A 17,290-nucleotide genomic window follows, 5' to 3' on the forward strand; every position below is an offset into this window, starting at 1 on the left:
AAAAACATCTGAAAAAGTAGTTCACAGAAACATCTGAATGTATTTAGCATTGTTCGGGGGCTGGTGTGACGAAGGAAGGAAAGTAACTATGTGACCGAGACCATGACCGCAGCTCCCAAGCCTGCTGCTCAGACAGGGTGGCTAAGAATAGCCCTGCTCGCAGTCAGCAGTCATTAGAGACTTCACGGCAGCAGCTTCCCAGAGCGCTGGGGGAGGGCGGGGCAGGGGCTGGGAGCACTACAATGAGCTGAGGCATGAATGAGATTTGCAGAAATGGAGACAACTCTTGCGCCTTTCAGTAAACTTGCCCGTTAGCCGTGGGGGGCAGAGGTTTTGCTGGCTCAACAGAAGTTGTTTCCTGACTTGAATGGGGAGTCTGGAATACAGTGGCAAGGGGAGAAGGGAAAGGAGATGAACAGGTGCAAAGTGAGAATGAAATGACCAATCCCAATTATCTACACTAATTTTCTTAGGCCTAGGTGGTAGATACTATTATTATCCCATTTTACAGATGAAAACACTGAGGTGCAGAAGTTGAGTGACTTGCCCAAGGTCATACAGCTAGTAAGTAGCAGTCCAACCTGACTCAGGACCCTCTACTGCAAGGCTCAAAAGGAGTGGGGACAGATCCAGCCTATGGGTGGCAGGAGGATGGATCTGTTCTCAAGAGATAGGACACATCCTCAGCTGAGGGAAGGCACCACTGCCACAGGTCTTGGGGTGGACAGGAAGAAGGTTGCCAGGTTCTCAGGAGGCTTGAGTCTGAGTGGGTGAAGCCTTAGGGGGGCACATGACTGGAATAGCTGGTTCCGGGAGTAAGAAAACATGTTGCCAGTGAAAAACCTACATGAGGAGCCTGGAGAGTTGAGCACCCGAACCTCCACTGGTTATGAGATTTACTGCCAGAGGCAGATAGAGGAGAAGCAGCTCCCCAGAAAGCTTGGCCATAAAAACACAGCCCTGGCATGGAACTAAGGGCTGAGAGGGAGGCACTGAGCTGCAGGGAGACTCCAGAAAGAGGGGGCACTATCAGGCCTCAGGAGAAGAAGCCAAGAACCGCAGAGTCCCTTAAGGGCTTATTCAAAGGGACTACTGTGTCTAAGCTTAGCGTCCTCAGCTTCTACAAAACGCTCCCTGACTGTGACTCATCTGTACCTTCTCCTCAGCTCCAGACTCCTACACATCCCGCCGCAGCCATAATCACACTTTCTCATCTCCAGGACCCTTTGCACGTGTGACAGTTAATCTTCATTGTCAACTTGACTGGCTTGGGAGAGGCCTAGTGTAGCAGAGCAGGCTTCTGGTTTGCCGGGGTAGATCATGGGGGGTGACTTTACAGATTCTTTCCAGCTCCTCTCTGGCTCCTTATCTTGCACACTGCTTCCTGGGTGCCATGAGCTAAGCAGCTTTCCTCCGCCGTGCCCATTCACCATGATGTTTGCTTGGAGCCGGCCACGGGGACTGAGACTCTGAGCCCAAATAAATCCGTCCTCCACAGAGTTGTGTGTCACGTATTTTGTCCCAGAAAAGGAAAGTGGCTAATACAATGTGTGTCACGTCTTGTTTTTCCAAGGAAATTTTGGAACTGTGTCTCCTTTTCGGTTTTTGCCCTTCACTCTCTCACAAAGCCCAGCAAACAAGTGTCATCCACGAAGGAAAGAGGGGTCTCAGGCAAGCCACACTTCATCCCCTGCAATAACCCTGGCACAGCAACTGAGGCAGAGCCCACAGAAACAGTGTGGCAAAGCAGCCCTGTGCGGGGCACACCAGCCCCACGCGCCCTTGTGTGTCTCCAGAACGTGACCCCAGCAGTGGTTGATGTGGAAATCTCAGCCTGTTGCTCTTCTCACTACCAGGCCTGGGGGACACGAGGTCAAAGGTCACTATTAGGTGACCTGGGCTGTGGGCCCCTCTGTATGCCCAGCCCATGGCCAGTGAGACAGAGGAAGATGCAGTCCCGAGAAGGGCTGCTAGCGTCCCCGTGTGCCTGGGAGCATGGATCATCTGGCCCTCCCTATTGTCCTGGGGGTGGAGAGGGGGACTCAGCCTGGACGGAAAGACCTCCTGGAGTGTGCAGGGTCACAGCCTCCCAGCCGAGCCACTGCTTCAGCAAAGGACAGCCTAAAACCAGGCAGAATTTCCAGAAATTTATTGGAAACACGATACAAACTGATTAGTAGACAGATCTTTATACAGACAGTCCACTCCGAGCCCACACTGGGATGTGCTGGCCTGGGGAAGCACTCTGGGCACTGAGGCAGGCTCGGGGACAGGATCACTGGCTAGGAAAACCAGAGATGTGCAAGAGAGGGACAGAGGGGTACACGAAAAACCGGGACATGGCTTTCCTGAGGGAAAACAGGGACAAATGTAAAGGAAAGAGGCTCCCCCTCCCTTCCAAAAGCACTCTCCTCTCTAGGAACCCCAGGGAGGCGATCTTGTCTCCTTCAGCAGGTCTCTAGACAAGAGCTACAAGCATCAGACTGGGACAGGACACAGCAGATCAAGGCCAGGGCTCGTGCGCCTCCTCATCCCTCACTGCTGCGTGCTAGGGCTGACCTGAGAGCGGCCGTCCCAGGCCCTTAGGCCATGCATCAGCTAGGAAGGCGAGAGGGACAGAGAGGTCAGCCTTCTCCGCCCTCTCTGCCTGGGACTGTGCCTCTTTCTGGCTCCAGCTCCTAACAAATGGGCCTCTGTGGTCCCAGGCCCGAGCTGGTGACTTGGGCCGCGGGGCTCTGGTAACACGGCCTCCTCACTCTGTCCAGGTTTCCAGAGGGTGGTGGCAGCTTCCTGTTATTCCCCACTTCCAGGTTGCCTCAGCTCCCATTTCAGCTCTTGCTCTGTGTCAAACGAATCACTGGGCTTAAAATCGCTCAGTTTAAATACATACAGTGTTCCTGCTTCCTGGTTGGACAAGCTGTGGACAAGGAAGAGCTGTGAGAGGTTCCAGCAATTACATCCTGACTGTCATCTTTTGCACACAGAGAACATCAGATCTGGTGGCAATGACTGGGCAGAGGAGCTGTCACAGAGCTTATGTCCTTACACAGGAAGCCCAGAGCCAAGGCACATCCACACAGGCTGTGCAGATGGCCTGGGCATGTCCACTCACACCCGCTAAACCATGGTGTCCATCCACTGACACGGCTCCAGAAAGTGCATGACTGATAGCAAAGTCCTCCCCAACACCAAGTGCTCAATCGGTAAAGAGTAGGGGCTCTTTAGCATCTGCCTGCCATTCCTTGGAGAGTTCCACTGCAAGGCTGAGCACTTTCCAGAGATGAAACAAGATCTCTGGCCACATAATCTGCCCAGGGGATGAATCTGCAAAACCAAGAGCTCGTACTGACAAGGTGAGAGGCAGCCTTGCGGGCGTAAGTAGCTCAAAATGAGCAGTTTCCCAAAGCTAACTGTGCATGAGGGCAGGATGACAGCCCTGCTCCTCTTCTGGCCTAGCCTGACTCCGGGTCTCCTGCACCTGGGCGAAAGGGCTCCCCCACAGGGAGAAGGGACAGAGTCAGCAGCTTGTTCTCACGGGGATGCGGATGCTTCTAGGATCAGCAGTCACTGTGTGATGGTAGTCAGGAGAAGGACAGTGAAAGGGAAAGCAGTCACCTCCCCGTGTATGTCCATGGCCACAGTCAACACACAGCAGGGCACAGACAGGCACAACCAGGCACTTTCTCTCTCCTGGGGTCTTGGTGAAAAGGACCTCTCTGTGGAAACCTGGGGTGCCCGCCACCTCCATCTGCCTCTCTCAGAGTACCTCTGACACGGGTCCCGCCCTTGGGGCCCCAAACCAAGACCAGGACAATCCAACAGATGGCAATGGTGAGAAGGATCCCTGCCCCATCAACTGCACAGAAGGCTAAGATAAGAAGCCACCCCTCAGATGAGCCAAGGTGCCTGCAAAACTGGGGAAGGACCAGGGAGCCTGCAACTGGAGACCTGTCCTCAGACATCACATGCCTCACTGTCTGTTGGGCTGAGCCAGACATGAGGGACATTAGCATCAGTTCTGTGCCTGTTCTCTTTTCCTGGGAGGGGGGTCAGTACAATTGTGGCCTCTCTGCCCCGCAACAGCCCATTTGGGCATCACACTGGTCATCTATCTGCTACTCAAGGAGGCTGGCAGTTGGTGTTAAGACTCCGGTCGTATTTTAGACTCAGATCCTGTGCCCAGCAGTCTGTCCCTGCCACCGGAGAGGGAAGTGGCCAGGCTCCATCTGATTAGGGAGCTAACCAAGAACTGAGTTAATCTGACACCTGCACCTCTATGTGGTGGCAGCAGAGTGACCAGCTGAAATGCCACCAAAGGCTGAGCCAGAGGAGACAGGAGGACTTCATATCAATAAAACAGGGGAGGCTCCTGGGCCTAGGCACATCTGCTTGCAGAAATACAGGGCTCGAGGGGTGGTGAGCATGGGCACCTGCATGCTCATGCCCACAATCCTGGTTCTCTCACGAGCCCTGGTGACACCAACAGTGGTCTATCTTCTTAAAATAAAGCAGGGTGATATGCAACCTGCTGCAGGCCCCCTCTGGAGATGGTACTGCACCAGCTGGTTTGTTGTAAGGAAGCAGGGTAGTAAGCAAGTGGCTCTGTCACAGTGTTACGCATGCTTGGCACATTTAACAGCTGTTCTCCTTGGAGCTGCTGGGGGACCAAGCACAGCCGGGCTGGACACCACCTCTCTCTAGTAATGGAGATGCTGAAAAGTGCCCACAGGCTGCCAGGCAATCTTTCCATTAGAGCCCGGTACCCTGTCCAGGGGCAGGATGGAGTGCAGGATGCAGCAGGGGAGGAGTAACACTTCCCCTGCAGGGAAAAAGCAGCCTATCAAGAAAAAGCTGAGACAGTAACCGCGGAGGCAGGCAACACCTAGGACTGCGTAAACACTGGCACGTTTCTTAAGAAGCATCCGCTCAGATGGATGCCACGTCCCTCCTGTACATAATTACACAGCATGAAACAGAGCTGAACAGATGCATGCAGGCCGCCATTCCAGGGAGAGGGGCCCTGAGGAGCAGCGAGGGGTGGCATAGCTCCCTCCTCCCCTTGATGCTCAGGCAGCTCTGCTCCAGGACAGCAACAGAGAGGTCTCCGAGGGGGAAGCGCAGCGAGGTCCACACATGGAGGTGCAGATGCGCAAGGTGCACTGCTACAGGTCCTTCCCTGCCCATCAGGGCACAAAGAGGTCCCCACTGATGGGGCTGCCTCCTTCCCAGGCACAGCTGTGAACAGCAGCAGGACGGCAGCAGGTCTTGACCGTAGGGTGGAACAGGGGTAGCTCAGTCTGACACACAGCACGTGAGTTCTGGCAAAGGGAAGAAATGAGATGATGGTTAAAGGAAGAGTTCTGATGGTAGAAGACGGGAGGGGAGATGGGAGGAGCCCTCCCACCTACACAACAGGCTTCAGGAGAGGAGGCCAAGCTCATGACGGTGTTCAATTAAGGCTGGACAAGGGGGAAGCTCAGGCAGATGAACAGAGTAACTGAGTGGTACTGAAGAGCCCTCAAAGCCGGGTTTGGGGTGGGGAGGGAAGCAGCAGCTGGCCAGGCACTACAGGACACCAGGCAAGAGCTTCCGTGCTTAGCAGCAGACCTTCCGGAACTTTCCAGCCTGACACAAAGCAATGGGAAGCATGACTGGTTGGGAGAGGCAGGACCAGGGTTACTCATCTCCAGGCAGGTACACGTGGGCTAGGAACATGCTTTTTGTTGCAGGGGAATGAACTTCAATCCCCCACAGAATCGCAGAGCTAATCGCTGTTCCTGTGTTCCTCTACTTCCCTCAAGCTTTCGAGATAAATGAGTCAACAAAAAGCAGCCATGGCCTGCAGACCATGTCACCACCATCAGGGGCTGCTCAGCAGCTGTGAGACCTTTCTCTTGGTTATCTGGAAGGGAGCTGCTAAGACAGGGCGAGATGCTCAGGCAGTCTCTCCCCCTGTGAACCTGCAGTCAGGAAAGGACCCGGGGACGCTCACCTGCACAGCCTTGTGCCATCCTGAGGGAGGCTGAGGCCGGAGCAGAGCTGTGCCTTCACTTCATAAGCTTTGCTGGAACAGGGAAGGCACACGGGCTCAGCAAATACGTGTGAAAGCCTCAGATTCAGTTTGGGCATCATTACACTTTTGATTTATTGATGCTTGGGTAGCTTATATAACTGCCTTATTTAACTTTCAGCAGAACCTTAGGCAGATCAGAAATGTTAGGAAATTGCTCCAAGTCACGGAACCCAGATCTTCTTAATTCAGGTCAAGCTCTTCCTTATACACCAAGCCTTCCTTTCCCCATCTAGCCCAGTGTTCTCTAACAGCCCAGTAAGAGCATACCACCCATCTGTCCTCTTCAGCGTCTATGTTAAAGGCTGGGCACACATCAGCAGCACTCAGCTCCCCACCCTGTCTCCCTGGAGAAAGGGGGTTCTCGCACGTACATTTCTCCAAATCCCCATCAAATTAAACTGAATTCCAGAAGAACTAGTTGTATCAGTTTTCCAAGTTTCTGACCTACCATGGCAAATGTGTGCTACATTTATGGCCTGCAGTTTTGAGAGTAACCCTCCGGTAGCTCAGGGTCTGGTACCTGCTTTCTCCACACTGGCTGTGGTTTAAATTGAATATTCGCTTCTTTATGCCCCAGATGAAGGGTCCCAGAGCTTAGCACCTATTGTTGTAAAGCTGTCACTTCACTCTAATATGCTCAGAGTGTCCACAGCCCTACCTCATTTCCTTGAAGCGAAACACAAGAGCCACCCACCCATGGCATCTCAGACACAGAGGGCCCCAGGATAAGGTCTACCTGCATCTCCTGCCTCCTCCTGCAGCACAGTGCAATCCAACTCATTCACCTTTTTGTTTGTCTTTAAATGCATTAACCTACATTTGCCACTATTGTATGTACTCACCCTAATTCTGAAGCATTTCTTTTGGTTTATTAGCAAAATGTTCCCTATTGGTCTGATTGCCCCAAAGTACTTGAAGTTCATGGACTCTGATTGCCCCAAAGTACTCAAGTTCATGGACTCAAGATGCTGAAACCTAATCAACTAATCAATGAAAGCAGCTTCTGAAGGTTGCCAGCTGTTAGTGTCTGAGTTTGCTGCCTTCCCTTCTGAAAATCAGAGAAGAAACCGCCTTCAGAATTTGAGGCTGCAAAGCAGGTAAGAATCGGTAGCAGGGTATGTACTGAAGAAATCAAGAGCTGAGAGTGGCAGCAAGAAAATGTTCCAGAAGGACATTCTAGAAAGAGAATGAGGACTATAGTGCCATGAATCCCAACAGAAGGAATCCACCAGGGAAGACAAACAATTAGAAGGAGGAGAAAAAGGGCGGGGAGCCAACAACAGGAAAACGGCATGACAAGGGTAAGTCAGTACCTATCAGTTCTAACCATCAATGTCAGTGGTCTCGGTTCACCAGTCAGAAGATGCAGACTGGGGCAGAACGGATCGGGAAGCAAGACCCAGCCATATGCTGCAAACGCCAGCGGCAGCACGGAAACTCAAGCGCCGCTTTGCCAAGGGGCTCCGGAGCAGACAGCAGGTGCCTCTGCGAGCGGGAGGGGAACTGAAGCAAGGCAGCTGAGTCCGAGGTTGAGGAGCAGCCTCAGAGCCCCCCTGACTCCAAACCCTGCGCTGCTACCTGGCTCCCACCAGTCTGGGTGTTTATTCTCCAAAAGGAACAAAGCCGAGGGTCCCATGACACCAGGCATCAAGTACACGTGAGGGCCGAACTGCTAGTTCCCAAGGAGGGGGACAGAGGACCACCTGCCTGCTGAATGAGCTCCCAGAAAGCGGGCAGCCAAACATCCCCCTCCGCAGACGAGACAGGAAGAAATCCCTTGGAGAATCTGAGCAGGCGCTTAGAAAACGGAAGACACTGGCACTCGGGGATACCCGATCGGCAGCCGCCAGCCACTGCTGTGACCTGCACCACACAGCTCCAGCACAGCTCTCAGCCTGACCTTCAGCCTCCTACTCTGAAGCATTTTACAGAGCAAAAGGCACCAGGAAAAGGCCCGAAACAAATGCTAAAGATCAAAACAAGTAAATGGAAGAACACAAACTATTCTTGGGAAAGAAAACTAAAAAGAAAAAAAATAAAACAACTATCATATCCTCAGAGAAGTATTAAAGATACAGTATCACGAAACATAAACATTATGCAATTTTTTCATACTGGAGGTAATTAAAGGGGAGGAACCCAGAGAAAAACTGAGGAATTTTGCTTCATATGATGGTAAGCTAATTTATATTGAACAAAGCCTCCAGCCAGTAATTTCTGTGCAAAATATAAAACAGTATCTTGGAAGTGGTGGAGACCAACTAAAATCAAGCAAAACCCAGAAAGGCTCTGCCCTGGAACAGGGAGCCAGGTGAGAGCCACACTCAGCTGTGGTCACAGTGCAGTGCAGGATCAGCTCAGGCAGGGGCCGAGATCGAACTGGGGCGAGGGACCCAGGCTAGGCATATAGCTCGGCCCCTAGCACCAAAAAACAAAACCAAAAGCCAAAAAATAAACAAAACAAAAAACAGGAAGTAAAAGCTAATGGGAGAAACTCAAAAATCAAAACAGGAAAATGAAGCTGAGAAAATAGAAAGTTGAGTGAAAGACGCAGATATGGAAAACTGAAGACAGCAAATGTCCCGTCCTAAATGTCTGCAGTGTGGGTCGCCCTGTTTTCCCAAGACTCATCTCTATCTTGTTTACCACCGGGGAGGCCCCCAAGGCTGCAGTCAGATGTGCTCTCAAGGTCTCTGCGCTTTAGGGACATCCGTCTCTCAGTTAGTACTGGTCCAGGGCTCGGTTTTACATCTATCACTTTTTGTATTCATTTATATGTATACAGTTACTGACAAAAATAAATACGTGGTTGAAGGAGCCAAGTGTACACATTATAACTTAGATGTTTCTCAGCTGAAAGTACGCTCAATCATTTGGAAGGGAAAATAGGAAAAAGGAAAAGATAATAATGAGCAGGGTTGAAAAGCTTAAAATGCTCCCCGTGGGGGTTTCCAAGTCAACTGGACTAGGAGGAACACCTCACCTCCACGTCCTGAGGCTGTGGTCAGCCCTTTCCTTTCATCGCTGTGTGGAACCCAGGAGATCTCTGCAGGTGGAGGAGCCTGAACTGATTGGGTTCTGTGGCTGGTGTTTACTTCCTGGGCATCAAGATCCAACAGTGAGATCCCCATGGCCTCCTCAGACATTCAGACCTGTACTCTGTCAAACTTCTTCTAGCTAAACCTTTCATCAGGAACTTAATTGCACTCTGTTTTTGTTTTTTTTCTTTTTGGTCTCCTTTTCCAAACATCTAAGTTTTTCCCAAAAACTTGAGATCCAGCTCCCCAGCCAGAGGCTCCCTACCCTCCAAAGAGGTCACCCTCTATGTATCATTGACAGAGACAGGTTGGTGAACAAGAAATGACTCTGCAGGTAATCAGCAATGCTTCCTGAGAGGCCAGTGCTGATCCTTACACCTGAGAATCTGAGTGGTTACCACAGGCTCTGTCAATATGTAGGTCTAGGACCTCCATATGGCTGAGAGGGTCTCAAGTCTAGACCTTTTTGGGGCTCCCAACTAGTATTTCACTCAGGAACAAGACGTAAGTGCTCTCTGGGAGAAACTGTGGTATCAGTAGACTCACTCATCAGTAGGTTCACAGGTGGTCAATTTAGCATTTTTCCAGAATATTCCAAAATACCAGACTGTTTACTACTCCTGCTTGACTCACTTGGATCTGTCTTCGATGATCTCTACTCCTGTAGCTTCAAAAGCTGAGAGGATACACGTGGCCCTTAGACAATGCTTTAGTAATCCTGAAACCCACTTGAAGTATCAGGAACTCCACTTTTTAAAGCTCAAAGGTTTTTTAAAAATAGAATTAACCAGGATACAACATGGAATAAGCAGATCAGAAATGAGTCTAGGGACACTTGATATGCTCCCATAAACAATGTTTTAGAACATTTTTTTAAAAAACTGCAGTCTTTTGAAATGGCATGAAATTGTTGACAGAAGGCAGCCTGGGCCTAAGCATGCCTGGGAGTGCCATCAGCTGTCCCCGGCAATCTATTTTTATTGGAGTTTGTGAAGACAGCAGACACGTTCCCAGAGCTCCCTCGCTCACTGTACCATGGCCCCCACCACCCATTTCCCAGGCTGGCATGCCAACAGTTGGAATTGTTGAATCACTCATTTCAGAAACAAGTCATCAAAAGGACAGCCTTCACACCCCAGATCACAATATTATCCTTACAGAGGCATCCACAGTGGCTACCCTCTTCATGGGAGAGTTGGAAAATGATATTACTCAGTGCAAAAGATAAATAAGAAAAATCGGCAGTGTGCTCACATGTCTCAGGGGAAATAAGCCAAAGGAGCAGAGATTAAAAAGGGATTTATTACAGTTTGTCTCTTTTTCTGACCCAGATGTCCTGACTCTGTCCTACTGGAAACTCACCTCTCCTCTGGGCCTGTGGCTCTGGCTTCCCTGACGGGGTCTCGATTCAGTGCCCCGGGACAAGAAAAGTTTAGGAGCACCTCCAACCCATGCTCTCTTGGTCTGTGGCCCCCATAAGCAGACATTTTCTTCCAGCTTCCATCTGATGATGACCGAACCACAGCAGGCAGGTGGGATGGGAGATCTGCAGGTTCACCTTGCAGGGGCACCTGGGTGGCGAAGGGCTATTCTCTTATTCCCAGGGGGTCAGGAGAGGATGAGTCCTGTGTAGCCCACCTACCCCTTCTCTCTGGAATTTTTTGATTCAGTCTCCACCCGTAAGACCATGATGTTCCGGCCCTCTGCTGCCAGGCTTCTCACTATGAAGCCTACAAGAAACTAAGTAAGCCCTTGCTGTTCTTTGAGACAGAGTCAAGCTATGTATTCCAGGCTGGCCTTGAACTCACTGTATTCCAGGCTGACCTCAAATCTAGTGTAATCCTCCTGCCTAAACCTCCTGAATGCTGGGATTACAGGCATGTACAGCCATGCCCAGCAGTGAGTCTTTTTCTACAAACCTAATTTCCTGTCTTCAGTGCCCCTCAGAATTACTTAATGAAGGGTAATTTCTCTTTATAGCTACGAGTTTCCTCCAAAGTACAAACATACTCACTGGAAGGTACTCATTTACTTTCAAGCAAATCTATGGACCCTTTTTTTTTTTTTCTTTAAACTGCATTTTGCAAACTGGGTATGGTGGTGCCTGGCTGTAATCCTAGCACTTGGGAGGCTAAAGCAGAAGGATCATTGCAAATTTCAGACCAGGCTGGGCTACAAAGTGAGCTCAAGAAACAAACAGACAAACAGGGGCTGGGAATTTAGTTCAGTGACATTAGCACCTGCCTGGCGAGTACAAGGACATGAGTTCCATCCCTGGTACCAAAAAAAAAAAAAAAACCTAAAGTGAGCTCAAAACCAGCCAGAACCCTGTCTCAAAAAGACAAATTAATTAATTAATTAAAAATAAAACAAACAGCATCTTGCTTGTGTTGCTCAGGCTGGCCTTGAACTCCCTAGCTCCAAAGATCCTCCTGCCTCAGCCTCCCAAGTAGCTAGAACTACAAGAAGTCATCACTAAACATAGCACTAAAAGTCATTTTTTTCAGACTCATTCTTTTAGGTGAGAAATGTAGTTAATAAAAAAGCACTGATATTTTGTGTAAACTTCACATGACTTTAGTCGACATCTCAATGATTTTTCAAATAACTTTCACAGCATTTATTGAAATGTGGAAGCTGAATCTTAACACTTAACACTGCCACGACTATGCTGTAAATAGTGCGTAATTTTATTTAAACACATTTCATTTTTGGTGATTCTGTAACTCTTCTTTTCTTTTTTCCTCTCTCCCTAACAGCAGTGTAGCTCCTAAGCCCCAGCTCAGGTAAAGGAATGGTGTTGCAGGAGGAACAGAGCAGAAAATGGAGGGAAAGGGATTTTGTTAGACAATGCTGGCTTCTACGGCATAGTCTGAGCACGGAAAACTCCCTACTCTATCTCTTATAAATCTGCAAATATCCAGCTTTTATACATAGAAAAAAAAATATGTACCATATTTATACTGCACTCAACCCGCAAATCTGGATCTTTATTGATTTGGAAGAAAATACTGGATTTGGAGTTTAAATTCTATTGCTGCTACTTGCTAGCAGTGTGACTTGAGCAACTGTTGAACATCTTTTGAGCACTAATGTTTTTCATTACTAAATTGCAAGTTTTGGCCAGGCATGATGGCACATGCTTATAATCCCAGTCCTCGGGAGGCTGAGACAGAGAACTGTTAGGAGTTTGAGCCAGCCTGGGTTACACAGCGAGTTCAAGGCAAACTTGGACTGCACAGTGAGACTTCGTCTTAAACCCGTGATGCACTGCTGGGCCAATAGCCTGAGAGGAAAGACCCTGTCTGCTGCCTGATAAGCTACTGTGTGTGTCTATAATTCTGAGCTTCATTCTTACTGTCGTGAGTGACACCTTGCACTGAAGCTCCTCCTGGGACTTCACCGTCATTCTCAGAGTTTAAATTCCATGAGGGTGGTCACAGAGTCTGGTGGCCAAGTGGCGCAGGGTTAGCATCACAGAGCACACGGAATGCTAACTCCCTGACCGCAGTCCACATCAGGGCCTTTAAAGGACCCTTACCAGGGCCACATAACAACAGTGAGGGGCTGGGGATTTAGCTCAGTGGCATAAGCGCCTGCCTTGCAAGCAGGCAGTCGTGAGTTCAATCCCTGGTACCGATAAAAAAGAAAAAGACAAAAAAAAAAAAAAAAAAAAAAACCACATAACAACAGTGATTAGCCAGGTAGAGTGGTGCACAGTTATAATCCAAGGTCTCTGGGAGGCTGAGGCAGGAGGGTTGCAAATTAGAGCCCAGCCCCGGTAATGAAGTCTCTTAATGAGATCCTGTCTCAAGATAAAAATTTTTAAAAGGGCTGGGGATGTAGCTCTGGGAAGTTCCCAGGTTCTACTTCCTGTACCACCACAAAAAAAAAAAAAAAAAAAAAAAGAAAAAAGAAGAGTAGGAAGAAGAAGAGGAAGAAGAAAGACAGTGACTTTCAGAAGGCAATAAGAAGCTATCCATTATCTTTAAAAATGCCAGGCAAAATCCTTTATGGTAGCAGAAATCAAGAGACTTCCCATCATCAAGAACTCAAAATGCTAACGTGGAAGGTAAGTGGACACGGCAGGCCAGCCTGGAGGAAATCTCAGCCCCTAAGGCAACAGACCAAACATCCCAGGAGAAGCCAGTTTTGTTTCCAGTTAAATTAGTTCCATTCATCAGCGCCCTGTCTGGTGTGCCCCTCTGTCTGACATGCTGATGATGATTAATCAGTTAGCAGGGCTAGCTGATTTCACTATTGCGTCACACAGGGCCAGACTTTCCCTCATACACACTATTTCCGTATATAATGTTAACTACCTCACGCAAACTCACTACAGCCAAACATTTTTTCCCAGATTTTGAATTCATACTGGAAATTCAAATTAGTCAGGATCCTATATCCTGAAGAAATAAACAGACCCATTATCCCAAAGAGGCAGAAAACTCAACTCAGCTTTGCCATGTAGCTCCTGGTTCCGCCAGAAGGTGGTGATGGAGAGCCTGCAGGGCGGGAGGAGCGGGAAGGGCAGGTTTTTTGTTTTTTTGGTTTTTTTTGGTACTGGGGATGGAACTCAAGAGCTAATGTTTACCAGGGAAGTGCTTACACCGCTAAGCTAAATCTCCAGCATGAGACAGGCTCTGCCCTTTTCCTGTCACCAGTGTGTCCCAGAAGCTGCCTCCTCACATCTCCTGAGGATGCCTGCATTGCTCCTCAGAGGTTGGGTTTCAGCTCCTGGGCTGCAGGCTGGAAGATCTGTTAGGATAACCCTCACTTCCTTGTGTGCTCAGCCCTAAGAATAGCAGCTGTTTCCTGTACCTGCCATGTTCCTCATTTATCTACGCTGCTTTTCAATATCTGCTTTTCTGGTAGAGCCTAACATAGCATACTCAAGAGCCAAACATCATCTATAACAGCAGTGAATAACACAGATTCTGTGCCGGGCATAGTGAGGCATGCCTGTAATCCCAGCACTCTGGAGGCTGAGGCAGGAGGATCTCAAGTGCAAGGTCAGCTTGGGCTACGTAGTGAGTTTAAGGTAAGTGTGAACTACATAGCAAAAAAAAAAAAAAAGGCTTAGATTCTGAAACGAGTCACAAGTGATAATTCCAGTGCATTTACAACGAGTGATCAAAATATGATATATGGCGAATGCTTAAATTTTAAAAATTACAGTAAAACACATATGGCCATTTACTCCCACTCAAAATACTTCCCCACCCTGACCCCATTGTTCTCGCCACGTGTGAAGCAATTCTAGAAGCCCTCTTTCATATCTTTATGAGGTGTAATCAAAAATACAGTGAATGCTGCTGCCAACTGCCAGCCAACAGAAAGACAGGCTTCTAAAATCCACGCTGCTGTGTCCTCCCCCAGCTCATTCACTCACTGGATCTGGAGCCGTGTGACTTCTGGTTCTTCCCCGGAGTCAAAATGACCATGAAAGGTAAATGAATCAATTTAGGGCACAGAGGCAGTCACGACAGGGCAACTAAGATGAAGGGTGTGTTTGGAGGAGGATTCACTAGCTATGTGTGTCTATGTAACACATTTTGAAAACTTCAACACTTGCCGTATTTTTCTATCATATAGCATATACAGTCATACCTACTAGTGATGGAAATTTTAATTCACCTCTCTAGATTCTTATTTTCCTTAATCAATTTCCTTCGTATATTTATTAAAATCTAGTAAGCCTACTCAGTACCAGGTATAATGGTATGCAAAACAAATTCCCTGACTTCCCAGGTCTTCCATCATGGGAATTAAAGAGCATGAGGCCAGCGGTAGGCACAATGTCTCAGCTTCAAAGACAAATGGACCCTGCACACAGGACTCTGTGAGCAGCTAGGTCTCTTCAGAAAATGGGACTGAAGCTGTTCCCAGCAAGTCAACATCACACCATGGATTCCTGAGTGCTCTGTCCACACCTCCTGCTCAGCGCAGAAAAGCAACGGTTGGGTGGCAGCCGCGTCATTCAAAAGAAAACGAGACAAATGCCCCGGAGAGGGAACACTATGAAGAAGGTCTGAGGAGCCAGGGAGTTAGCTCAGTGGCACGTGTGCTTGTCTGGCAAGCACGAAGTTGGCAGTTTCGATCCCTGGTTCCAAAAAAAAGAAGCAATTCTGAAGAGACCATTAAGTACCCACAGTACTGAGTACCAGGTGCTGACGCACAGCTGGGACTGCAGGTTCAGAGCCACCACAGAGTAGGAGAGGAGGAAGACACTAGAAAGCTGTCACTCCAGCATCAGAAACAGTGGTTTTATAAATATGTAACAAATCATAACATAGGCTTTCTACAGCAGATTACACACCAGGGAGGCAGGAGGAGGAAAAGAACGCTTCTGGGTTCTACTTAAGCTTGGGTCCAAGGAAAAGCTGAACAGAAATTCAGTCTTTACGTGCTGACATAATCCATCCTCAGGCTTCTACTACTCACACAGTGAACATTTGGGGGCAGGCTGAAGTTGTTGCTGCAAGACTGCTGTGTGGCCAAATTTTTGAAAGTCATATCTACAGCAAATTGAGACCTTATAAATCTAAACAAAACACTCCTATTTTTTCAAACTCATTTTGACATGACTATGACCAGCAAGTCATATTGAAGGAAAGCAACCACAGGAAATTATTGTTAGAAGGTCTGTTCCACTCCTTGCTCTAGGGCCTTGTTATAAGCAATTTATCGTCACTGAATGAATTTAAAGTTCCATAAGTCATGAAAAGCCTGAAGAGTTTTATTCATAAATAAATGTCAACACTTAACAGTAAAGACAGTTTTAAAACTCCAGAACTATTGAAACCAACAATTTATACTGCCTAGATGACTTATTACAGTAGTTTATAGTCCGAATGGTAAGATAATTCAATTCCACCTGAAGAGTCATTATGTTGCCAAGTCTAAGAAAAGTACTTTGGGTAAAAGTAGTATTTCTTGGTGTTTCAATTTCAAACAAATTATTATTTCTGTATTTAGTACATCAACCAGGAAATTCCTTTCATGATTTGTCATACTCTTGGGTAATTAAATATTTTATAAGGAAATAGGTACAAATACTAAATTCAAAAAATGATCCACAGAAAACTGAAGGACCCCCAGAGAGTGCTGATATCTGACATAAGGCAAAATAATCCCCTCTGCTCAAGAAAACTTCAAATGAGCACTGAATGTGCATCATAGCAAGAACATTATTATCCAGCAGAAGCAACTTGCTAAAAACCTGCTCCGAAGCAGTCTCCTAACAGATGTGAGCAAAAGGTGTCCCCTAGGAAACGGAGAACTTTCACTTGGCACAAAGTCTTCACCATGGCACATGGCAGTTTTCCCTTTAATCCTCTTAACACACATTCACATCAATCACAGGGAATCTGTAATACATTCTTGGACTCGGTGGGCCCAGTGGGCCCGGCAGGTAAGAACAGAGGGGCCCTGCTAATCAGAACAGCTTCCAGTATTCCTGAGCTTACATACCATCCAGGCCATTGTGATGACTATAGTTTCTTTTCCCCAGAATGCTCAGAGATGTGTGATTCGGGGTGGTTAGCATCCGCTTGGTGGCTGGGGTTTGCAGGCTTGGTGTAGATCGAATTACATTAGGTTTCTTCGCAGGATGGATCTCTGACAGGAGGGAAAAAGGTTTTTCAACTCAGAACATGGTATTAAAGTCTCTCTGCTAACAGCATAGAGAAGGCTAACAGCACACATCTTATTTTTTAATGAGCTGAGAGGTCCTCATAAGTCAGCCACAGACTCGCATAATGAAGCAGTTCCAAGTGGTGTTGCCATGGCTTTGCTTATCAAATAAGCAGTTTTCCCCCTGCTGGCCAGAGCTAGTCTCAGGTTGTGAATACAAACACAACACAAAAGCCACTTGAGAAGGTCACTTATGATGTGAGAGTTACTAAGGGAATAAAGCGTCTGACTCTTCAAGGTATCAGAAACCAAGTGATTATCTGAAGAGGTAGATTCAGGAAAAAGTCCCTCTGTGCTCTGTTCAGTCAGTGACATGGAACTGGTCTTGTGGGGGCTGTTTGAAAACCAGGACTCTTTTCCCTGGGCCTGCCACAGGGAGTGGGATCAGGGGCAACTACTCCCAGCCATAGTTCAAATATAATAGTCATATAATAGATGAAATGCTTTGACCGAAAACACATGTTAAAAAATGGGAAGTGTAGGT

The 17,290-nt window shown here is 48.0% G+C and overlaps 1 protein-coding gene across 6 annotated transcripts in view; it reads right to left on the reverse strand.

Annotated features, from left to right (window-relative positions):
* Positions 1-2,134: 2,134 nt before the first annotated feature.
* Positions 2,135-17,290, reverse strand: part of Mta3 (metastasis associated 1 family member 3) — a 138,563-nt gene continuing 123,407 nt past the window's right edge. For 4 of the 6 annotated variants that reach the window (XM_063229284.1, XM_063229270.1, XM_063229268.1 and 1 more), the window contains 2 exons: positions 16,585-16,731; positions 2,135-5,318 (listed from right to left, as the gene is read on the reverse strand). In XM_063229284.1, the coding sequence (XP_063085354.1) occupies positions 5,293-5,318; positions 16,585-16,731 (173 nt within the window). In that variant the 3' untranslated portion in view covers positions 2,135-5,292. Of the gene's footprint in view, positions 5,319-5,992; positions 6,065-15,829; positions 16,732-17,290 lie in introns of those variants that run through there. The other 2 variants (XM_063229271.1, XM_063229275.1) reach the window with 2 other exon arrangements.

This window comes from Cavia porcellus, unplaced genomic scaffold, assembly GCF_034190915.1.
Source record: "Cavia porcellus strain 051 isolate PalLab524CR breed Dunkin Hartley unplaced genomic scaffold, mCavPor4.1 scaffold_1, whole genome shotgun sequence".
Lineage (NCBI taxonomy): Eukaryota > Metazoa > Chordata > Mammalia > Rodentia > Caviidae > Cavia > Cavia porcellus.